Genomic DNA, 25693 nt, shown 5'->3' with positions numbered 1-25693 from the left:
TTTTATCTGTTCTAACCCAACTGTTCAGCAATTTCATTGAGTGCCAATGAGTTCTTGTACTGTGAGAAAGGGAGAAAAGTACTTCTTTCTCTACCTTCTCTATCCCACATATAATCTTGTAAATCTGTATCATGTCAACCTTCAGTCGACATTTCTCCAAGCTAAAGAGCCCAAAGCGCTTCAACCTTCCTTCATAGGGAAAGTGTTCCAAGCCTTTAATCATTTTAGTTGCCCTTTTTTGCACTTTCCCCAATGCTATAATATCTTTTTTGAGGTGTGGTGACCACAGTGATCCATGCAACGGTCACTTCAAGGCTAGACTACTGTAATGCCCTATACATGGGGCTGCCCTTGTGCCAAACCCGGAAACTGCAGCTAGTGCAGAATGCGAAGGCCAGACTGTTAATGGGACACCCTAAGTGGGAGCACATACAGCCTAGACTGCGGGAACTGCACTGGCTGCCAGTTGTGTACCAGATTCGTTATAAGGTGCTGGTTACTACCTTTAAAGCCCTATATGGCTGAGGACCTGCCTACCTTAGGGACCGTCTCTCCCCATATGTTCCCCAGAGAGTGCTGCGATCTAGCTCGCAAAATCTGCTGACAATCCCTGGGCCAAAGGAGGCCAAATTGAAAATGACAAGAGAGAGGGCCTTTTTGATTATAGCTCCCCGCTGGTGGAACCAGTTACCAGAAGAGATACGGGCCTTGCGGGACCTTAACCAGTTCCGCCAGGCCTGCAAGACCGTCCTCTTCCAGCTGACTTTTTAATGTGGAATTATTATACCATCTATAACCATTTAATGCAATGGCCGCCTATTGCCTGCCTTTTCCCGTAACTGAGCAAGGACGTATAATGATATTAGTCACTTCGGGGGTCCTGTTGATAGCTAAGGAGGGGATCATTGCTGAATAGATGTCTCTCCCAAAGACTCAGGCACCGAAGATCGAAACAATCAACCACAGTCCTTTATTTACAGAAAGGCTTGAACTGGGGGTGATGGGATGTTTATACAGAGGATAGTTTGTGTCTTCTTATGAATAACAGTTTATATACAGGCTTGACATATATGTAGGCTTGACACCTTCAGTAGGGCACTGAGGTTTTTCAGGGTTCACAGTCCTTTTATTATTCCCTTCTCCAAAATCTACTCAGGCTGGCCTTTTGGGCTTTATGTGCCTGGTCCCTGGAGTCATCTGGTGTGACAGCCCCCAGCTCTCCTGACTCCCTCAGACCCGCAGCTCTCCCTCCGCCACCTTATAAGTTCTTAGGAGCAGTGTAAAATATGTCTGTGACCATTATTGTCTTCCACCTTGACACTCTCCTCTTTCTCTGAGGGCACCCGCGACCAAGAGATATGCCCTCCACAGCCACCTGGCTGATTTCACCAAGCCAACCGAGTGCTTCCCTCCCCACGAAGTCTCCTTCACAGCACTCTGTCTCCAACTCCCTGTTTTTGACAGTTTTCTGACAGTTAACCCCCCACTCCAGACCTGAGAGTTCTGAGCGCACCTGGCCCCCACCCTCAGGTCACATGACTCAGTGCTCCTTGAGTCCTCAGCTACTACTTTAACCCTTTGATTCCGTCACAGCATTGTTATGCAAAGCTATGTTATATTTGTAGCACCAAACTAATCTGTGGTTTTAAATTCTGGTTTTATTGATGTTTTAATATTTAACTGATGAATAATTGTAAATTGGGGTATTTTATTTTGTTTTATTATTGTATTACTGTATACCGTATTTTATATACACTTTGCACTTGGCCATGTGGAACATCATTTGCCACATTAACACCCACCTCCACCCCACCCAGCCTTGACAATTCCCGGGTTATCACCACCCCGAACAATTTAGTGTTATCCACAAACTTAGCCACTTCACTGCTTACTCCCAACTCCAAATCATTAATGAACAAGTTAAAAAGCATCGGACCCAGTACTGAGCCCTGAGGTACCCCACTGCTTACCACTCTCCACTGTGAAAATTGCCCATTTATATTCACTCTCTGTTTCCTATTAACTAGCCAGGTTTTGATCCATGAGAAGACTTGTCCTTTTACCCAATGACTACTGAACTTACTTAGTAGTGTTTGGTGAGGAACATTATCAAAAGCTTTCTGGAAATCAAGATAAACAACATCTATTGGGCCCCCCTTGTCCACATGTTTCTTCACCCTATCATGTTTGTTCACCCCTTGTTCCAGCCTATGATGCACTACCTCCAAGATAAATATTAAACCTTGATGTCACCTAGATTTTTATGCATGATAAATTTATGTTATGTTCAGTTATTCTTCTTTTGGACCCTTAATTATTTTTATACAATGCAACCACTAAGGCAGCAATTTTAATTGTAAGACTAACATGAGGTAGAAAGAGGGCTGTTGAAATCCTTTCCTGTTGTGGCATTTTTCACTGAAAATCAGGAAATATTCCCCACAACCCCAGCTCTTCTCTTCGACTTCCAATTGCAACCTCAGCAGCATCCTTGTAGAAAGATAATTCAGAGTTTTTTAAAAGAGTAATCACTAAACACATAACATGTTCTATTCTCAGGCTAAGTATGTTTTTTCTATTATTAAACAACTGGGTTGTTTTATTTTGGTTTTTTGTATATTCTGCAGATCTTTGTTTATATCCTTGGATCCGGTAAACTTACCAGTAAGGTATTCAAGTACAGCTGCCATATACACTGGAGCACCAACTCCAATTCTGTATTTTGGATGACCTTTCTTAATATAACGTAACATTCGTCCTACAGGGAATATGACCCCAGCCTTTGCTGAGCGAGAAGTCTTGGTTGACTTCTTTTTTCCACCTCTGCTGGACATCTTCTGTGTAAAAGGTCTGGCTCAGCACACTAGAAACAAAGGAAAAGCTAAGGTTACAAATTAGGTCTACAGTAAGTTACTTTTCAAACAGCTAATGATATTTTCACAGCCTTTTAAAGAATCACTGACAAAATAAGCCAAGCAGATTTGTGAAGGTACTACAGTTCCTCTGCAACGATGCAGCATTATGTATAGAGGTAGTGCTATGCTGTCAGTAATAACAGCAAATAAAATACTAAAACAGGGGTGGCCAAACTTGCTTAAGGTAAGAGTCACATAGAATAAACATCAGGTGTTTGAGAGCCACACGACATGAACAAATACTACACACACATTTTTATTAAAATTCTTAATACTGTATTTGCACAAAAAGATAAAATACTTATGTATGCACTTTACAACACAACCATGCTAGAAGGAGACTTTTTAAAAAACAAAAGCTGGGAGTAACAGTCCCCATAAGACCAACATAGGGAAAGGATAGGGCATTATTTTTGGCACCAGTGGGAGAAGGAAACACAAACATGTACCACAGAAATCACTAATCACCATTTGCATCATTATGCATCTCTCTTTGCCTTGACACCTTTATGCATCTCTCTTTGCCTTGACATTGTCCACACTATCACTATGTATAGTCTGAATTCAAGTCCATAATTCTACAGAATTTTGATTTGGACATTTGGTACATATTGTGTATTTGGTGCTAAGGATGCCAAATCCTCATGAGCTGAAGATATTTCTGTGTATGTATGTGAGAATGATTTCCATAGATTCCTACCTCCAGGTGTACCATTCACATCCTATGCAGTTCTCAGGAATTTTGACCTTCAAAAAGCATAGGAACTGGAGCAGAAAAATGGGAAACAGGAAAGAGAGACAGTGTGGTGTAGTAGCTAGTATATCAGAACAGGATTTAGGAGACCTGGGTTTAAGGCTCATACCTAGGAAATTTTATGTGGGGAGCACTGGGGGAAGCAGTGCAAAACCCACAGCCCCCTACCCCTATCTGGGATCTGGAACTGCTCAAGCCCCAACCCTCTTCAGTGGCTTTGGTGACAAGGAGCACCGGGACCCTCCAAGCCTAAGTCATCTCCCTCCAGCCCTACCTGGTGGTGAGGGATTGAAGAGTTGTTGCTGATGGCTGAAGAAGTCCACGCAGTCTCTGCCTAGTGGAACTGGGTGCAGCTGCAGGTATGTCCAGTTGCACCCCCCCTGGCCAGCTCCAGCACCACCTGGCTACCCACGCTTTTGCCTGAGCTGAACACTAGTGGTGGGGGCAGCTCCATGCCATCCAGCAGTACAATGAAGTGCTTCAGCCAGTCAAACAGCATGGCCAAGTGGCAGCACTTCTCCTCCAGTCCCTCTGGCACTCACCTGCTGGAGCCTCATGCTCAGGCCATGTTCCAATCATTCCCTGGGGGTGAGCCTGGCTCACCCATCCCACCCAGAGGGACAGGTTGAACTGAGCCCAGGCAGAACTGTGGGGTGGAGTTTGAGAGCTGAGTGTGTGTGCTGAGCCCAAGGATGAGTGCAAGTGCCCAACTGGGACTCACTCGATCCACCGGGACTAGGGAAATTGGAAGTCAGGGTGGTAAGTGGTGGGGCCGGGTCCTTTGCATTGGAATTAAAGTGGTAGGGCTCAGACCCTGAGGGCTCGACTGTAGCCATGGGCCTGATCATTCTTCCATGGAGCTCACTGCATTATCTATGGTCAGTTGTACACATTCAGCCTAACCTGCTTCTCAGGATTGTTGTGAGGGTAAAAAGGGGGAAGAGCGAACAGTGTATACTACCCTGAGCTAATTGGACAAATGGTGGAATAAAAATGTACTAGATAAATAGACTGCTAAACTCCAGGACACAGAAAGTCCTACTAAGGATCCAAATCATAAAATGCCAAGGACAAAACCAATATGTTTGATCAAACTTCCCCTCCTTACTAAAAACCAGATTTATACAGATACAAATTACCAATCTAACTCTAACTCATACTCAAAAGCCAAAACTCCCACAAATCCCATCCGATCCCAACGATAAAGTGCTACAATTAGGGTTGCCAGGTCCTAACTTTGAATTGGTGAGGGGCTCTCGGGTCCTCCCCAGGATCTTCTGCCCTGCACACAGTGCAATTACATCACCTGAAAGTAGCATCATCACACTGCTCATGTTGCGCAGCGATACTCTTAAGTTTTGGGAAAACTCTATGATTTTGAGCCGAAATTTACCATAGAGTTTTGCCAAAAACCTTAAGCATCATTGCGCAATGTGGTCAGTGTGATGGCATCACCTCAAAGTAACATCATTGTGCCATGTTTGGGGGCATTTGCAAGCTGGTGGACAGCAGGGAGGAACTCATAAAAGTGGGGGAGCCCCCCAAGACTGGGGGGCCTCGCAACTGTAACTACAATCAATAAAAAAAACAGATATTAGCTCCAGATTATAGGAGAAATAATAATAATAATGAGAAGATGAAGATAGAAGAAGATATTGGATTTATATCCCGCCCTCCACTCCGAAGAGTCTCAGAGCGGCTCACAATCTCCTTTACCTTCCTCCCCCACAACAGACACCCTGTGAGGTGGGTGGGGCTGGAGAGGGCTCTCACAGCAGCTGCCCTTTCAAGGACAACCTCTGCCAGAACTATCGCGGACCCAAGGCCATTCCAGCAGGTGCAAGTGGAGGAGTGGGGAATCAAACCCGGTTCTCCCAGATAAGAGTCCGCACACTTCACCACTACACCAAACTGGCTCTCCAGTTGGTAAGCAAGAAGCAGCTAACCAATTTAAGTTTGAAAGTCTCTTTCCTCAACTCTAGCTATATACAGAAGCCAGCACAGCATAGTGGCTAGAGTGTCAGATCAGGGTCTACCAAATGAGAAGGGAGCACTCCCTGGAGAAGATCCTGATGCTAAGAAAGACAGAAGGCAAAAGAAGAAGGGGACGGCAAAAGATGAGATGGCTGGACAGTGTCACTGATGTAACAAACACGAATTTGAGCAGACTTCGAAGGATGGTGGAAGACAGGAGGGCCTGGTGTGACTTTGTCCATGGGGTCGCAAAGAGTCGGACTCAGCTGTATGACTGAACAACAACAATGGCACTTTACACACACACACACACACACGGAACCTCTTTTACCCAAGAGGAAGCTGGACTTCTTGTGATGTCTGTACACATTTCTGTAGTCCCAAATATGTTAAATGAATAAATGCTGTGACTATTCAGTGGAGAGAAAAAGGCATTTGGCAGATGGTCACAGTTTCTTTAGTCATTATTAGAGGTTCACACATTGAAGGACTAAGTCTAAGTCCTGAAACCAGATTCCAAGGATATACCCCAGTGAAGCCTGACAGCAAGTTAATACTATTTGCTTCATTTATCTCTTTAGGAAAGGATAAGGATGGGCAATTAAACAACCTACTGGGATTTGAAACTATGGAATTTATATCCCCATCAATCATGCTGTTTTACTTCACTCCTCTCCAGGAGTTCCATAGACTTCAATATGACAACTTCCTTCCTACAAATATAATTGGACTCTACACCCATGATTGATGACCAACAATTGCATGTTAATTTACTACCTTACCCAGACTTGTTGCTGATAGATCTGCCAAATGCCTGTCATGTTTTTTGTGTTTTTGCAAGAGTATAGGTATTAAATTAAAATGTCCAAAAACTCCTTGGAGAGTAGTGGTTTACAAGCTCACAAACCATGGCTCTTCTGGGGGCTAGTGGTTTAGAAAACTAGTCCAAATTCCTAAACCTTTGATTTCCTGTAAAACAAGCCTGTAGTGGCTTTTTCCTTCACCCCTATGGAGAGAGACAGCTTTATAAACAACATTTTATAAGCCAAAGGAAAACCCAGTGGTGTGTATTAACCACAGGAAAATCTCCTTCTGACCCCAACCTGGCCTGGCACAAAGGAGAGCCTTTTCACAGTGTTTTCTCCCCACTTCTCTTCTCAAAGCATTTTCCCACTCCCTGTCTATTATTAAATCGTTATGTCTATATGTAGAATTTTGTTTGCATGTTCCCTCCATTAACCATTTGTCCCTGTATTGTTCCACTGCTCTTGCTTTTGTGCTCTCTCTGCACTACCAGAATCTATCAATATTTGTGTCAGGCACCTCAGTTGTCACAAAATGAAGTAAAAGCAAGTTCACCTAACTCAAACTGACATTTTGCAACTTCTGCAATGTGATTTCTGATCTGTGCTGACATGACATAGGAGCTCTAAAAACAAATGTTGAAATATATACTCCAACAGAGATTTGAACATTTCAAGGCCTGGGACCCACTGAACATAGGACCCACTGAGCTGCAAGCACCTGAGAGGAACTCAGGTGCCAGGATAAGGGGCCATAGAATTATGACCTCACTAGGGTCAAAGGGGAGGGGAGGGACTGTCACTCAGTGATAGAGCATCTACCTAACATGCAGAAGATGCCTGGTTCAATCCCTATGATCTCCCGTTAAAAAGATCAAATAGCAGGGAATGTGAAAGACCTCTGATTGGAGCCCTGGAGAGTTGCAACTAGTATTGTTAGAGTAGACCAGGGGTGTCGAACTCATGAAGGCCAGATCTGACATAAATGGGACTGTGTGGGGCTGGGCCATGCGTGTCATAAAATGTAATGCCAGGTAGTGGAGATATAAACTTTATAAAGGATACAAACAAACACAATTAAATATATTAGGGGTTTTTTACTTAAAATACAAACATGCTTAAAATTTTTGCAAAATTTTATTTAAAATGGAGGAATAGTAGGATTTGACAATGCAATTTTTAACATAAACATCAAGAAAAAGCACAAGGATTACATCAGAAACTAAAAATATAAAATGCTCTGAGCCTAGGAAAACATTAAGTGGCTGGGTATTGCAAGTTTCTCCCCCACCCTGATCTACTCAGATTGGCAATGGCTCCCCAGTGTAATATCCCCTTTTGACTGTAGGTTCCCAGGTTAGAGTACTCACTAGGCACCAGTTCTCAGGTCCATTCAGCAGAGACAAGCTGACTCAAAGCATCAACCCTTTATTTGCAAGAAGACAAGTCCAGGAAGCAACAGCTTCAACTGGCCATACAAATGCTGGAAGTGAAACTACTTGAGCTCCACTCCATTAAAATACATTGTCTATGCTGCAAAGTTGCATGGAAAACATGGAATGGACTTTCCATTAAGGTCTGTGGCCCAGATAGACTACTCCCAAATCTTAGTGAAAAATCCATTCCACATTTTCTTTGCAGCTATGAAAGCCCAGAACAGCTTCCTGCTGAAGCAGGCAAAGACAAGGCAGAAAGATGTGGGTACCTCACAAGCCTCAGAGCTTTAAAGGGTGAGGACAGGAGTAGGAGGAGTACAGGTGAGGGCAGGATGAAAGAGCTGTGGGACTGATTAAAGTCCTGGGCAGGCCAGTTACAACCTGCACATGGTAAATTTGACACCCAGAGTAGACAATACTGACCTTGATGGGCCAATGGCCTGATTCAATATAAAGCAACTTTATGTGTTTAAGATTAGGACCATCACCAGCATACTAAAAGATTCTAAAACAGGAACCATAAACTGAGAACCCAGAGGTGCACCATATCGAGGAACAAGCCAAAGAATGGAGGAATCTTTAAAGTACTGACCATGCCTAAATATCCTGCCGCTAAAGCTGCCAGGTCTTTGTTGGAAAATACCTGGAGAGTTTGGGGGTGGAACCAGGAGAAAGTGGGGTTTGGGGAGGGGAGGGGCCTCAGCATGGTACAATGCCATAGAGTCCGCCCTTCAAAGCACCCATTTTCTCCAGGGGAGCTGATCTCTGCCAGCTGGAGATCAGTTGTAAAAGTGGGAAATCTCCAGGCCCCACCTGGAGGCTGGCAACCCTACCTGCTGTTTCTCAGGACAGGAGGCATAGCACCCTTGCTCTCTACATAGGTGCACCAGTAATATGCACCTTACAAAAAACAGCAACCTCTCTCCCCCACCTTAAGGCTGCTCTAAAAAGGGCACACAATTCAGCTGGAGGGTTAAGATCACCGCTCTGTCTGCATTTAACACTGGGATATTTAATATATTTAACATATATTTACTTTTTATATTTTATATTTAATACTGGGATATTAATTTTTACTCTTTCATAAACCAGTAGAATGCTCCAAGCTCAAACTCAGAGCATGATACAGCTTGTATCTAGTAAACAAAAGATGTGATAAATTTTTATACAGATCACAGAAGCTCAGCAATTTTTTTTTCTGCCACAGGGGAAAAAGGTCCTGACATAATATTTTGATTACGTAAGGAAATATATATGTTCAAAGTCATTTCATATTTATTTAATAATAATAACATTTAGGGAACACAATTCACCTGGAGGGTTAAGATCACCGCTCTGTCTGCATTTAACACTGGGATATTTAATATATTTAACATATATTTACTATTTATATTTTTATATTTTATATTTAATACTGGGATATTAATTTTTACTCTTTCATTATGGATTTATTTACTTTCTATATATTACATCTTTAGGTGTAAATGTTTTAAAATGTATTATTGACAATGAAAAATAGTAATGTGTCAAACACAAGTGCAAACAAAATACTCTCCTTAGGGAGTGTGTACGGCTAAGTTCCCATTTGAGTATAAACACATGATGGCAAGCCTTTTGTTGCCTCAGTGTGCAGTGCTCCTTAGTCTATCTTAATGCAGTCATTTTATGAATCAGCACAATAGCTTTAAGGAATTCAATTGTGATTAAAGAAATAAGCTGATAGTAGTGCAGGTAGGAGATGCTAGGTTAAACACAAACTCATCCATTCTAAAGACATCCAAATCACCCTCCGAGGGCCACAATGAACTATGTGCTAGGAATTCTGGGTCTGGAGGTCACAGTAATTTTTAAAACTCCATTCTTAGGTGCATGGTCCCCCATGGAAAGTGATTTTTTTTAGAAAATCACTGGAGCTCCAGACAGAAATTTCCTCCACATATCTTATGTGGTCCTCTCTTTCTATTTCCCAGTAAGGAAATTAAGCTATTCTAGTGGGTTTCTTGCACAGAGTTACTCTAGTCTAGCCCTATTGAAATCAATGGGGTGAGAGTGGAATGACTTTGTTTAGGTATGCACTATTAATGAGTTACGTTGTAGATTTTCTGAACAGGCTAATGCGATAACCATTTTAAACAGCTCCTTATTATTTTAAACAATAAATTGGTTTATTTTAAATAATGTTTTATTCCTTCCTTTTCTGGATATAGTGATTGTAATGTAATGCAATAAAACTTGAAATATATTGCACCCCACCTCAACTAAAAGAAAAAAAATGCTGTTTGTTACCTTCATGCTTGATGGGGAGATGAATGGGGCATCATAAAAGAATCTCAGTTAATTTCCTACAATTATAACAGATTCTCTTACACATTTATCTCCTATTTTGACATATTTATTGCTTTAAGTATTGTTCCTCTTTAATTGAATCCATACAGCTGTTAACCTTGTACACTTGGCTTGTTGTCCCTGTGTTTTAAATTTCTACATCATGTTATATGCTAATTTGCTTTTCAGCTCTGTCTATAAGTTTGAATGATTTTCTTCCATTTTTTATTTGAAGAAGTGTGCTTGCACATGAAAGCTCATACCTTTAATAAAACTGTGTTGGTCTTAAAGGTGTCACTGGACTCTAACTTTATTCCAGAAAACTGTCAACTTGTGCAAATCACTCAACCTCTGGGTGAATATATATGCATGTATATACACACATGCAATGGAACAGATATTCATGCCAACTGGACCTTACAGTTGACATGCTGTTTAAATTATGAGTAAGAGTAGCAATAACTACTGCAGCAGTTATCAATAAAACTGCACCATAACTGACATGTGAGGGGCTCTTTCTCCACACATGTATATTTTCAGTGCAGTCTGTCTATTAGCTTTTGATTTGTAAACTCTCTGATCTTCTAAATAAGGAACACTATATTTTGTGCACAAAGAGATTCTTTGCACTCAGACCCTTTCAACAGGCACATGCTACAAGCATTTAATTCAACTGTTTGTGTGCAGTAAACTGTGGATTCTGGAATTTTTAAATTAGCAGGTGTTGGTGCATCAGAAATCCCAAACGTCTCTATCTACAGGCCAGTCCTATCCAGGACTCCTCATATGTTCCAACTTTTTCCCCATCACTGCACCTCCTGTTCCAATTCACACTGTCCATTATGAGAAACACTATGGTAATACTGATTCAAATATTCTAGATGCCCAGAAAGCTGGGATTCAGGACCCCCAAAAAACCATCTATATTTGCTTGCCTACAGAGCAAACACAGTGAACAAAGTTTAGGGAGAACAGAATGTAATTAAATTCACACAGAGTTACATCTGCAAATTGTAAGATACTACAATCTGTCACAGCAGTATCTCAGTACACATCATATTTCTCCAAAATGGGCAAAAGCATGTAGGCAATTAATTCTATGGCATTTTTTTTCACCTGACCTTCCACTTCCTATGATGCTGGTATACACATTCCTAAGGTGCTGGTATGGAGATGCCATTGACAAAAACATGGGCAGCTACAAACTTTTTATTAATTTCTACTGTAAAGTGTTAATTTACTGTAGCATAATAAACAGAAGCTTAGAGCTAACTTCTTCAGATACTCTGCATCTGACAGGGTGAGCTCATGCTGGAATAAATATAGTTTAGTTTTTAGGATGCCATTGGGCATCTGTTTTATTTTTTAAAACAGTTCTTCAACAAAAGTTGGTCCTTGTGTACTTAAGTACAATGTCTTCTGAGATCCCATGGTAGATCGTCCCCCGGTACACTCCAGAACTCAGAGGGATGAAACAGGAACTTGAGGAAGATTGGTAATTAAATTGTGACAATATGGCAAGAACATCATATAGGACGTTTATGAAGTCATATGAGGTGGCAGTGAAGGCTGTGAAGAAATAATTCTTCTCAGCCACCATTTTATCCACTAGCTCATGCCTGGCACACTTGTCTAGGATAGGGTGATTAGGTCTTTGACGTCCTTGACAAAAGGGAACCAAAACAGTAGAAATTTGGTTATTAGCTGTGAGGCATATGCAAGCTTTTTAGTGGATAAAATCCTGTCACTCCACTGTGACTTGCTGACCAACACTGATACTAGTATGTGAACTGAAGGCCACTTTGCTGCCTTTGGATTCAGTTTATGATACCTTCAGCCTGTTCTCACTTGCTGATATTGACAGGATCCTGGGTGTTCTTGGTTTGACCATATGCCTTTTAGATCCCCTCCCCTCGTGGCTAGTAAAAGCTGGTGATGAGAGGATACAGAACCCATTTATGAATACTGTCAAACAAGGATCTATCTGGAGATGGCTGTGGCTATACAGCTCTTAAAGAAACCATTCTTGGATCCTTCTAATCCTGCCAATTATTGTTCCCGGGGAAGGTAATTGAGAGGGCAATAGCTGAACAGCTCCAGGTTTTCTGAATGACACACCAGTATCAGATTCATTCCAGTCCAGCTTCTGCCGTGGCCATAGTATGGAGATGGTGTGGGTTGCCTTGACAGATGATCCCCATAGACAGCCGAATTGAGGTGGTTTGGTATTGTTATTAGATCTTATAGCAGTATTCAACACGGTCAGTTATGATCTTATGACCCACTGCCTCACTGATGTAGGAGTTCAATGGCTTACCTCATTTCTCCATGGTCAGAGACAGAGAGTGGCACTGGCAGAGAATGTGCCCTCTAGACAAACCCTACTGTGTAGGGTCCCATGGGGAGAACTTCTCTCCTTAATGTTACTTAACAGATGTGCCCCCTCACCTAGCTGGTATGGAGTTTTGGGCTTGGGTGTCACCAATATGCTGAAGTCAGTCAGCTGTATCTGTTACTTGATGACAACTCAAACACAGCAATATCTGACTGTGTGGTTGGAAGCCATGGTGGGGTGGCTAAAGAAGAGAAGGTTGAGACTGAACCCAAGAGGAAGGTTCTTTATTGGGGGGAGGGGGACTCTCAGGACTAGGACACAGACTTCCCAGTCTTGACGGGGTGCCATCGGCACTGGTACAGACAGTTGAGTCTGGGCATGATCCCAGATGTCTCCTTAAAGGCTGGGTTTTTTCTACCTATGTCAGGCTCAGCAACTGGCCTCCTTCTTGTTGCACTCAGATCTAGCCATGGGTATTCATACAACAAGCCCCTCCAGGCTAGATTACTGCAACTCACTCTATGCTGTCCTGCCCTTAACTCTGACCCAGAAGCTCCAATTGGTCCAGAATGTGTCAGTCAGTCAGTCACTTTTTATTTATATCCCGCCCTCCCCGCCAAAGCGGCTCAGGGCGGCTAACAACAAGAACTTAATGCATACATTGTACAATATAACGACAATAAATAACATTTTAACTACAATTGATTAAAATCTATTAAAATTCTAAAAAGACATTAATGTATTTGGTGCTATGATCGCTGGCAAGATTGCTTAGCAGTTTAGCAGTTTCAGCTGGTGAAGGCCATTCGGAACAAGGTGGTTTTGCAGGCCCTGCGGAACTGTTCAGTCCCACAGGGCCCGTATTTCTTCTGGAAGCTGATTCCACAGCTATGGAGCCATAACAGAGAAAGCCTGAGTACGGGTACTCTGGAGCTTTACCTCTTTTGGCCCGGGGATAGTCAGCAGGTTCTTCCCTGCTGACCTCAGTGCTCTCTGGGGTTCATACGGGGAGAGACTGTCCCTAAGGTAGGCAGGTCCTCGGCCATATAGGGCTTTAAAGGTAATAACCAGCACTTTGTAACGAATCCGGTATATAACTGGCAGCCAGTGCAGTCCGCGCAGCCCCAGCTGTATGTGCTCCCTCTTTGGGAGCCCCAGCAACAATCTGGCAGCCGCGTTCTGCACTAGCTGCAGCTTCCGGGTTCGGCACAAAGGCAGCCCCCTGTAGAGGGCATTACAGTAATCTAGTCTCGAGGTGACCGTTGCGTGGATCACTGTTGCCAGGTCCCGACGCTCTAGGAAGGGAGCCAACTGCCTTGCCTGCCTCAGATGAAAAAAGGCTGACTTGGCAGCGGCTGCTATCTGGGCCTCCATTGATAAAGAAGGCTCCAGTAGGACTCCCAGGCTTCTGACTCGGCATGCCGCTTTCAATGGCGCCCCGTCAAAGACCGGGAGAGATAATTCCCCTCCCAGAGTGCCCCGACCCAAGCAAAGGACCTCTGTCTTCGCCGGATTCAGTTTCAGCCCACTCAGCCTCAACCAGGTTGCCACGGCCTGTAGTGCCAGGTCCAAGTTCTCTGGGGCGCAGTCAGGCCGGCTATCCATTAGTAGATAGAGCTGGGTGTCATCTGCATACTGGTGACACCCAAGCCCATACCTCCTGGCGATCTGGGCAAGGGGGCGCATATAGATATTAAATAGCATTGGCGAGAGAACCGCTCCCTGAGGCACCCCACAATGTAGTGTGCGTCTCTGGGAGAGCTCACCCCCGATTGCCACCCTTTGTCCCCGATCCTCAAGGAAGGAGGAAAGCCATTGTAAGGCCAACCCCCTAATCCCAACATGTGGCAGCACAAGTCCTGACAGGAATGTCATGGAGAGCATATATACAATCTGTGCTGCAGTAGCTACACTGTCCTCCAGTGGAGTATTGAGTCAAGTTCAAAGTTCTAGTATTGATCTTTAAAGCCTTTAGTGGTCAGAATAATAGAATAACAGAGTTGGAAGGGACCTCCAGGGTCATCTAGTCCAACCCCCTGCACAATGCAGGAAACTCACAAATACCTCCCCCTAAATTCACAGGATCTTCATTGCTGTCAGATGGCCATCTAGCCTCTGTTTAAAAACCTCCAAGGAAAAATATCTTTTACCATTGAAATATCATTTTGGAGCAATCCTCCACCCCAACCCGGCAGCAATGAAAAATAACATTAAGATTTCCTCTCTCAATATCAGTTATAAAGAAAGCTTCACTACATCCAAAACAGTCTTTAAGTCTGCAAGTCTCAAGTGTGCTTATTTAGTGGACAGCACTATCCATTTTTAGATCAGATTTGTTCTTGTCATTCTTCACAGAGCAGATGAAATAGGTTAAGGTGTCTTTTTCATTCACTGGGATAGTCCAAAAATGACATCCAATTATTTCAACAAGCTGTGCTCTGTTAAGTCCTGGTCTAGTCTGTAACTTGAAGTGCTTTTTGTATCTTCTTAGTGTGTTTACTTGCAACTGATACAGGTCAACCTCTGCAGTATTAACATCTTGCACAGGTGAGTCCCCATCATCATCCCTGCCTTTTCTCTTTCTTCTGTTTTGGACACTTTGGATCAAGTTTTTGTGAAAGTCACAAATATACAGATGCCTTGCCCTGCAGATGGTCACTTGGAGTGTGGAGTGCAGAAGCAAACAAAGCCTGGAACTGGACCTACAAGTAATGGTATCTGCAGGACCGTCTTCTCCAGCATGTTCCTGGTAGGGCATTATGCTCCCAAGATAGTAGTAGAAGAAGAAGATATTGGATTTATATCCCACCCTATACTCTGAATTAGGGGTGTGCAATAAATAAATAAATACGGAATTACACGGATTCGGAAATACACGGGGCCAAAAAGATACGGAATACCATGTGTTTCCTATTACCGTACTCGGAATAGCCACATATACGGTAGATGTGCAACTATTTCCGAATATACGGCCCCATAATACCCTATGGCCATTGAAATCAATGGCAAAATAGGGTATATTGGAAGCCGCCTGGAGGGGAGGGGGTTTGAGGGAGAGCCCCCAAATTTGCAGGGGACCTTCAAGGGACTCTCCCCTACAAACCCTCCAAGTCCCAAAAAGATTGGGCCAGGGGGTCCTATTACAGGGGCATCCAAAGAGGATGCCCCTATCCCGCTATTATACCCTCTCTCTCTCTCTCTCTCTCTCGGCTTGGCTTCGTGAACGAAGATTTAAGAAGGGTGCAATAGTCCACGTTTGCTGCAGGCTCGCTGGTGGCTTTCATCAGCGCTGCCTTCGCACCATCCTCAACATCCACTGGAGTGACTTTGTGACCAACACTGAAGTCCTCAAGCGGGCAGAGGTTACCAGTATTATACCCTATGGGCCATTTAAATCAATGGCAACGTAGGGCATAATTAGAGGCTACTGGGGGGCAGGGGGGTTGAGGGAGAGCCCCAAAAACTGCAGGAAACTCTCCCCTATAAAACCTCCAAGTCCAAAAAGATTGGGCCAGGGGGTCGTTGTCTTTGGGCTCCCCAAAAGGCCCGTTGCCAACAATGATGGTGAAAGCCCAATTAGCCACTTCCTCCACTATAATTGCTGTGGGGAAAGTGGCTCTGGCCAGAGGGGGGTTTGAGGGAGAGGCCCTAAAACTGCAGGGCAGCTTCAGGGGACTCCCCAGCATGAAACCCCCCTGGCCCAAAAAGACTGCACCCCAGTGGGCACCCCAAAAGGAACACTGCTCCCAATGGTGAGAAAAAACCAATTAGAGCCACTTCTTCTCTGTAATTGTCGTGGGAAAAGTGGCTCTGGGGAGCAGGAGGTTTTGAGGAGAGCCCCCCAAACTGCTGTGCAGCTTCAGGGCACTGTCCCACACGAAAATCCACAAGGCCAAAAAAAAATTGGACTAGGGGGTCCAATTCCTGAGGCACCCAAAGCCAAACCTAACTTCACACCACATAATCTCTACAGGACCCAAATGCACTACATCCCTCTATCTACTCTATGAACCCTGCAAGCCTGGAACCAATATAAACCCAGTTGCCAAAGTCACTGCCACACAAAACACAATCTGGTCAAGGTCTGCAGCAAACCCAGATGCCAGCTCTCCACCCCTGCCCCAAACAACACGGGGAGAGCTGGCCAAGCACAACAAACCTGCTGGTTCTGGGTCCCCCACCCAGGTGCCAGCTTCCCTACCACAGAACACACAATCTACAGATGCCAGCTCTCCAGCCCTGCCCCAAACAACATGGGGAGAGCTGGCCAAGCACAACAAGCCTGCTGGTTCTGGGTCTCTCACCCAGGTGCCAGCTTCCCCCCCCAAAAAAAAAAACAGGAAAAGGGACAACAGAACAAGGCCAAGAAACTCAACTGTTAAAAGGTGGCCTTTTAAACAATGAAAATTAGGCCAAACAGCACCCCCCCCCAAGAACCAGAAGAGAAAAGGAACAACAGCAGCACAACACAGCAGCAACAAATCAAACACAATCCTTTTAAAAGAGTAAAAATCTTAACTTTTAACAATACAGGAACTTTACCAACCCCTCCCCCCCAAAAAACCCCTTCACTCTAACCCCAAGAAATCCAAGCCACCCAAATCAAGAAAAGTAAAAGGACACTGCACTTTTAAAAGTCCTCTCACTAAAGTAAGATATGGGCAAATTGGCAAACCCCCCCCCACCCCAGGCCCCCACCCCCAGCAGAACCCCCTAACCCCAAATAAGCTACCCAGTACTCACACACCCAAATCTGGATAAGTAAAGGGACTCTGAATCTTAAAAAGTCCTTTTACTAACTAAAATAAAAACAAGCACCCCGACTGTCTTACCTTAGACATCTTCTCTTCTCAAGGCAGGTCAGGAAAGGCTGAGAGAGAGCAGCAGCAGCTGAGGCCAAGGGCCAGCGCAGCACAATCTCTCTCTCACACCAACACAAAACACAACAGCAATGGAATGGAGTCCAGCCAGGCAGACTCTGACCCTACACAAAGCAGTTTCAAAAAATAGTACTGCTCTGTGATTGGCCAGAGAACACTATTTACTTGGATACCTAAGTAAACAAAAGAACAACAATGTAGCTGATGGCTGAGGGATTAGCCCAGCCATCAGCTACACAAAAGCCCTTCAAAGCATGCATTTGCAATGCATTTTGCAAATGCATGCTTTGGATTGGCTGCTGGGGCTTCTGTCCCCCTCCCTCCCTGATCCCAGGGAGGCTTTGGGAGAGGTGGGAAAAGGCTTCCAAAGGCGGGAAAGGAAGCAAGCAGCTCCCCTGAGGCTGCAGAAGCTCCTTTCCCACCTTTTCTATTGACTTCCGTATACTTCCGAATATCTATACGGAAGTATACGGGGAGCCATATACAGCTCCCGTTTAATGGCCTGAATATGGAATCGGAAGTATACGGTGCCGTATACTTCCGAATCAGGGGTGATTCGGTGGTCTATGCGGTTCGGCCGAACCGAATGCACACCCCTACTCTGAATGTCAGAGTCTCAGAGCGGTCACAATCTTCCCTACCTTCCCCCACACACACAACAGACACCCTGTGAGGTAGGTGGGGCTGAGAGAGCTTTCACAGCAGCTGCCCTTTCAAGGAAAACTCCTGAGAAAGCTATGGCTGACCCAAGGCCATTCCAGCAGGTGCAAGTGGGGAAGTGGGGAATCAAACCTGGTTCTCCCAGATAAGAGTCTGTGCACTTAACCACTACACCAAACTGGCTCCTGCTGGTGATCCCTGGTCCCAAAGATGTCTGGCTGTCCTCAACCAGGACCAGGGCCTTTTCAGTCCAGGCCTCAACCTGAGGGATCTAATGCACTTCTGCAGGGTTTGTAAGACAGAGATGCTCCATCAGGCTTATGGTTGAGGACAGCAACGGTTTCCACTCTAGTTGGCTCCCTCTCCTCCTCCCCAGGTTGCTCTGTTCCCTGCCCACCCCCCACCTGCAAGGTGGCTGCAGTCTGAAATTAGAAATTTGAAAGAAATTTTGCCATTGACCTTTTAGAAATTTAGTATTAATACTGATTTGTGAGTGATTTTATTATTTTATTTTTATGAAATGATTTACATCACCCAGAGCCCTACAGTAGCAGGGATTGCGCATCCATAAATTTAACATAATCAATCAATAGTGCTATTGTTACTCTCCTGACTCCAAAACTAGTGGAGGAAATAGTGGAGGATGGACAGTGGAGCTTCAGACAAGGCAAGAGAAAGTGGTAGACAGAATACGAGGTGGCTGAAGGGAACGGAGAAGGGGGAGAGTCGATGTTGTGTCACAGGTAGAATACTGGAACTGTTCTGGGTTCCAATCCCCACTCAGCCTGAAGCTTGTTGAGTGATTTTGGGCTAGTAACATTTCTCACCCTAACCCACTTCATGGTTTTTGTTAAGATGAAATAGGATAATCCCATGCAGTGCCACTCTTGAGTTACTTTGGAAAAAAGTTAATAAAATACACTTTTATTTGCAAAGCCAGAACAGTAAGATCTGACTGTTCTAACTAAATTCCCAGGTCCAGTGGTAAGAAAGACAAGGTGATTAAAACAAAACAAAACATGCATCTCTCAGCATTTATCCAGTCCCAGGAGATCATTATCTGGTGACAATCTCCCTTACATATAGCTAGAGAAATCTGTCATCTGTGTATTATGTATATGTGCACTTATCCTGTAAAAGACAAGCCACTGGCTCATACCTGATTAGCATGAATGCTAATTGCCCTGTTGAAACACACTCAGCATCTGATTGTCTATTAATAGCCTGTTATTAGCTTTGACCCTCCTACCTAGCATTAGCTTGACGTTTAACACATGTTATTCTGATACTAGGCTGCCTGACCACTGTGAAATTTGTGACCCACCCACCCACTGACATATGTCTTTCTGGAAGTGGTTTTGGTGATCAAGTATTAGGAAGAACTGCAAACTTTCTCGGGATGGGGCAGTTTAGACATATAGGAAATAAAATAAATGGAATGACTGCACAATAACTTCTGAGCAGCTGATCCTATCTGTGGCTGGTAGATGTTGTAGTATAAGCCAAGACTGGATTGAGGAAGAATCGCACTGCTACAGGACCAACCCTAAATCAGACTTTTCCCTGCAGCCGCTGTGGCCGGACCTGCCTGTCCCACATTGGTCTTGTCAGCCACCAGCGAGCCTGCAGCAAACGTGGACTATTGCACCCTTCTTAAATCTTCGTTCGCGAAGCCAAGCCGAGAGAGAGGACTACTGTATGCAGAGTTGCATATGAATCGAAGTATTCCAGTTGGATTCTGCTACTTTTGAGGTTCCCTCTAGTGCCCTCCTTTCCATGGACTGCCCCCATGTATTTTGGCATCATGTGCTACAGACCACTGAGAAACCCACACTTCTGTCCATTCCTTCCTTGCCATTTTCCAAACACTGGTACCAGTGACCAGTGTTCCCACCAAGCTGAGTTGGTGTGAGCTAGCCCACAGTTTTTTTAGCCTCTGGCTCACACATTTTTGTATTAGCTCAGGAAAAATGGCCCCAGAGCAAACTAATCTATTCAGTAGCTCATATCTGTAATGCTAACAGCTCACAAAGTAGAATTTTTACTCACAAGACTCCACAGCTTAGAGGAACATTGCCAGGGACTGCTGCTGGGCCAATAGGCAGGGCCAAGAGTGAAGACGTCCCTCTGCTTTAGTGCTGAATGTCCTGTGCATAATATTGTGCGCTGTATATAGGTGTGAACACTTAATCTGGCTCCTTGAAAAAGTTAAAACAGCATTGTAAACTACATCAAACAGATGTGCGAGTATCTCTCCAATAACTCTCCGATATCAGTCTGTACATAAGTTTTTTTTCTTGTTCTTAGTGTAGGTGCAAAGCTACTGTTTAATACTACTTGGAGCTATTTGTAGCTCTGCAGGGGACAAAAATCCTTCAGATTTGAAGGAAATGTGTTAAACTGTTCAGAAACTATATATTGTGTAAATTGTTTCATTTTCATGAGGAACCCTTGCATAATCAAATGGAATGTGGGTGAATTAATTTGAAAAAACAGCCTTAGAAGCTGAGATGAAAATGTATTACAATTGGTTGTGCTCTAATGACCAACTTAGTGCCACTAAAAGATGCTGAAATATGAATATCCAAAGTTCTAAATAGTAATAACTAGCATTCAGGTTACTCCACCATCAACCTTAAAAGTAGGAACAGGAGTAAGAGAATCAAATGCTGACCTATACAGGGCAAGAAGTTTTGCCTGACTTAGGGTGGTTATCAGCCCAAAGGACTTGCCATCACTACAGTTATTTCACAGGATTTTTTTGACTACAGTAGCATCTCTAAGGCAAGACAAAAACTCCCCATCAGGGACTGTTGCAATGATTAATGTCATGAGCATCCCAGAGCAGAGATGCCTTGCTCAAGTGGGATATGAAGTCCCTTCTTATTATTTCTTTATTATATTAAACTTCTGAATCACCCAGTCCCTGCTGTTACAGGGCTCTGAGCAATATACAGCATAATAAAACCATTAAAAAATTAAGAACAAGTAGATAAAAATTTCTACAGCAATCACGCATCAAAACACTAATCACAGAGTCAGCCTCATGGGTGTGTGTGTGTGTGGGGGGGACATTCTGAGGGAAAGGAGAATATGGGAGGGTGCCAGCCAGTCTGAGGGAAAGGAGAATATGGGAGGGTGCCAGCCAGATGAAAACTGTCACTGCCATCCACCAAAAGCATAGTGAAACAGAGAGTTCCAGCAGGTTGGGGCCATGGCTGAAAAAGCCCTGGAACCAGTTGAGGACAGTCGGGTATGTTTCGGGCTAGAGATCACCAGCAGGTTACTATCTTGGGAGCATAACGCTGTCCTGGGGACATATGAGAGGAGGCAGTCCTTCAGATACATTGGTCCCTGATCACTCAAGGTCTTAAAGGTTAACACCAAAACCTTGAACTTGATCTGATACTTCTCTGGAAGCCAGTGTAGCTGGCACATCACAGGTTGTATATGTACCATCTGTGACATTCTTGCCAGGACTTGTGCTGCTGCATTCTGGACCAACTGGAGCATCCAGGTCAGTCTCAAGGACAGGCTAGCATAAAGCAAGTTACAGCAGTCTAACCTGGACTAGCAATCCCTCAAGAAGGCAGCTTTTGACTAAGTGGTGTGTAAGGCTCTCACTCTCTCTCCTTCTAGACTTAAAGCTCAGCTACTTATTACAATGAAATTCCACAGCTGAATCTCCCAAATCACTCTGCTTAAAAGCAAATGTTTAGGAGGAGAGGATGAGGATTACAGCTATGACGCTGTGGAAGTGGAATTAATTTTCCCCAAACAATTTATCTAATTGAAATTGCCATTCATGGCACTGCTTTTTAGCCTCAGTGTGTGAAAAGAACAGGAAAACTGAGTACTTCTTTTCTCCTCTACTTCTGAGCAGGGGATGATGTGTGAGATAAGAAATAACAAACCACCCCACATCAGTACAGCTCCTATCCATGCTATCCTTCTGCATGGCTGTTTTTCAGAGCCAAAACACATTTGGAAATCCAGTCATGTAACTCCAGTGTCATGTGTAGTTCTGGAAGCCACACATGAAACAAGCCTTCCAGCATTTTTTATGGGATCTGAAAGGGAGAAATCACTGCTCCATAACACAGCCTCAAATGAAACACAGCTGTAGTCTAGAAGTTTGCAAAAACAGCAAAGAGCTAGTGACTGATGCCCATCATTCCCTATCTTTTTTAGAGCAGAGAGAGTAGACGGATATTCAGAGGAAGCCTGTGGTGGCAGACCGACAATGGATGGTTTGATTCAGTAGAAGGCAGGTTCAAGTGTTCCTGGACAAGACTACTATATAAAATTATTCTGTATCTGCCATAAACTCATAGACTGTTAAAAAAAATGCAATCAGAACTAATTATGCAAATGAAATAAATTCCCCTTGATTTCTTCAACTAATCTGAGAATTCTGAAGTATTGATTATAGGTTAGAAAGCTTTTTATATTTTAGAATTTCACTTGTATCATAGAAATTACCAATGTAAGCGCCTCTGTAATTTACTACTTTAAAATTATACCCTTCTGTCTCAAATAATTTTCCTTTATTCAATAGAATTTTATGGCACTGGAAGCATTCCAAAAGTGCACATTATATTCCTATGACTCTATAAATGTTTGATATGTTTTCTAATCAATAGAGCATGCATGACTTTGTGCTAAAGTTAGGAACCCCTGAGCTGTATTTTCTGAAGTGTAATGTCACTGGTTCAAATTCTGTTCTCAATTACACAAGCATAAATCTAGGTCAGAATTAGGCCACATGTGTATCAAGCTAAAAGAACATTGAAACAGTGTACAACTTAATTTCTTTCTTCCCCACCCACCTTACATTAAAACAAAACAACATTGGATCTTAAGTACTGCGGTATATTTGACATATGCCCCAGATTGTTTCCTGTGATTGCTTTAACTAATATATCTTAATTCAATGATCACTACTCCAATCAATATTTGGATACTAAATCAAAATACAGTTGTTTTGTTTACGCTTAAATGCATCATCGCACTCACTCTCTCACACACACTCACTACCTCAGGTGTTAATTCACTAATTACAGGCTTCCTTGCTATTTTGATTGGTTCTCCTCAAACCCTCATGGACACAAGAGGGAGGGGCATGAATTTAGCAATCCCTGCTCACCTGTTGCTAAGTGACAGTCTTATAATAATAACAGGCAGAAATATTAACACTCTGGGCAGATGGATGAAATCAGGATAAACTGGTATAACTTGAATATACTTTGAAACCCAAAGCTCTACAACTGCATAAATGGATTCATTTCTGATTTGTGCTAGTCAGTTTGTCCTTGATAGTTAGACACAAAAGGGAAACAGGTTTCCTTCATCAAAGTTTAAATATCTCATGCAAACAGATGGCAAGAAAGCAAACATCAGCCAAAAGTGCAAAACTGTACACTAGTGTACATTCAAGACAAGGTTCAGACAGTCGTCCAGCAACTCAAGCAATCCACCCAAAAGAAATGGGATACTTAAATGAAGTGAACAGAACCAGGCCTGTTTAAGTGACTTGTATCTCACACAGCAAAGGGGGCACTGGATGCATTTGCTTTATTATGTCATGCACTGCGCATCTACTCCTTTTCAGGACTTCTCCCTTAATTCCCTGCAGCTCTCTGCAAGAACCCCCCTCCTCCCCCAACGCACACTTAGGGAGGCAGTCAAAAGCAGCAGACACAACCACCACAAGCCTCAGAAAGCTTTCTAAAAGCCCCCGTGTGGCATCTTGCTATATTTCTATGTTGCCTTCGTCTCTGAGTTAGGGATTTAAGACTCCCCTGGAAGTTAAAGCCCTTCCCAATGTACACACAAGCAACTCTGGCCCACGGTTATCCTTGTCATGTGAAAGTGAAACGTACCAAATATATCCTCCGTTACTTCCCAGCTATTCTTTTGGCAGTCTCTGTACATTATCCTCTCGTGCCCAATGACCCGAAGTGGGGAGAGAGGAAGGGAGGGAAGCGCGGGCTAGAGCAAAAAGCAACCCTGCCTTCTACCATCATGGTGCAACGAGCATGTATTCTTAGAATCCACTGGCCACTTTCCAGAGCCATTACTAGACCTCCTGGTCAAGGTGCAATCAACATCGAGATAAAACTGACACTCTGGGAAGGGGGCGGCGGCTTTATTTCCTGGTTTCCTTAAGGACACAGGACTGTACCAGGGCTCTCCACGGACCCTCTGGGTTCAGTTAAGCACTCTCTCTCTCTCTCTCCTTCTTTGCCCCCCCTCTCCGCCTCCCCCCTCTCCCCGCCCTGCAAGCTCCAAATATCAGAAAAGTCATCCTAGATCTCTTTTCTTTCAGGAACTTAAACTTCACTACTCGAGAGACGGACACTGAATGAGGTGCTACTGCAGCAGCTCAAAGGCCACTTCAAGTCTTGCATGGGCGAAAAACACAGAAGGAGAGAGGCAATCCAGCCGTTCCCCCACTCCGCCTTCGAAACATGACAAGGCACAGAAGGCATTGTGCAAAGCATAACCGCAGCGCCCGGCCACATTTCGTGCCGTGCAGAGTCCCTGGGAAGGACCGGGGTGCCAATCACTTACACGGTCGCTTCCAGCGGCGGCGGCGGCAACGGCAGTAGCAATATGTCTCCCTGTGTCTCACTCCTCTCTCAGCTCAGCCGCTGTGTGAACTGGAACAAGTAAGCAGTGTGTGTATAGAGTCCCACAATGCACAGCGAAGCGCTCGTCACATCCCCTCCTTCTCGGTGCCCGGACCTGCAGTTTGTCACACACTCACCGCTGAGGTGGCGGGGCGTGGAGCGGAGCCTGCAAGCCCCTTCGCTCCCACGGCCTTCGGGAGACGGTTCCCTCGCCTGGCTAAATGCCTCCCCCAAACTGGTGTTTTTTTGTTTTTTTTTAACATGTCCATGTCTCTTCCGCCTCCTACTGCCCACAGGCAAAGCACAGCCAGTCATCCCTCGCTGCTTCTCTGTTCAGACTGCAGCAGCAGCAAACAATGCGGCTGAGCCGTCCCTCTGCTATAGCTCAACCACCAGCTCCTGCTGTCTTGTGCCAGACTGGTGCTCACATGAGGGATGGTAGGTAGTGCCTTTGCTGAATCGGTCCTCGAGCATTACGACTCCAGGGACCTCAAGGGCGGGATGGCTTTATGTAAGTGAACACAGAACTGTGCCTGCCTGCGCTACTCTCAGACCCCCTTGCCCCGGCAAAATAAAACAAGGAGTCCAGTGGCATCTTAAAGATGTAGCTATTCTAGCGTAAGCTTTCCTGAGTTAGAGTCATCAAATGCACTTTAACACAAGGCAATGCTTCACTCAAGGCACCTCCTAAGTCACTTAAAGTAAATGGATTTAGAAAGGTTTAACCCTGTTTAGGGTCGTACTGTTTGCCACCTAACCTTGGCTGCGTAGCCTGTTGAATGGCAGCAATGTTGAGCAGATAAGCAGACAATGTTTTTCATCACACAAAACCCCTTCGTGGCCATCCCCCACTGCTCTTATTTTTTATACACATTTTCTTGCCAATGCAAGAGTTACAAGATCAGTGCATCCACATCTGATGTCTGTTCATGTAATGAGAGGAATATTTTATTTAACTTTACCACCACCACTATTGGAA

At 44.1% G+C, this 25693-nt stretch overlaps 2 protein-coding genes across 9 annotated transcripts in view; both read right to left on the bottom strand.

The window, feature by feature from the left end:
* Window positions 1-24909, bottom strand: part of LOC132572887 (core histone macro-H2A.1) — a 75921-nt gene extending 51012 nt beyond the window's left edge. For 7 of the 8 annotated variants that reach the window (XR_009555467.1, XR_009555464.1, XR_009555465.1 and 4 more), the window contains exons 1-2: window positions 24656-24852; window positions 2663-2863 (exon numbers count right to left, since the gene is read on the bottom strand). Coding sequence is in view for 4 of the 8 variants with exons in the window: in XM_060240438.1 (XP_060096421.1) it covers window positions 2663-2834 (172 nt within the window). In the remaining 4 variants the exon portion in view is untranslated. Of the gene's footprint in view, window positions 1-2662; window positions 2864-24655 lie in introns of all 8 variants that reach the window. The other variant, XM_060240436.1, reaches the window with a different exon arrangement.
* LOC132572058 (histone deacetylase complex subunit SAP30-like) lies at window positions 14699-15300 on the bottom strand. Its single transcript, XM_060238846.1, has one exon. It carries the CDS (start codon window positions 15298-15300, stop codon window positions 14842-14844), a length of 459 nt encoding a protein of 152 aa, XP_060094829.1. The 3' UTR covers window positions 14699-14841.
* Window positions 24910-25693: the final 784 nt, after the last annotated feature.

The sequence above is a fragment of the Heteronotia binoei genome, chromosome 5 (assembly GCF_032191835.1).
Source record: "Heteronotia binoei isolate CCM8104 ecotype False Entrance Well chromosome 5, APGP_CSIRO_Hbin_v1, whole genome shotgun sequence".
Classification (NCBI taxonomy): domain Eukaryota; kingdom Metazoa; phylum Chordata; class Lepidosauria; order Squamata; family Gekkonidae; genus Heteronotia; species Heteronotia binoei.
This window is presented reverse-complemented; position numbering and strand designations above follow the sequence as displayed.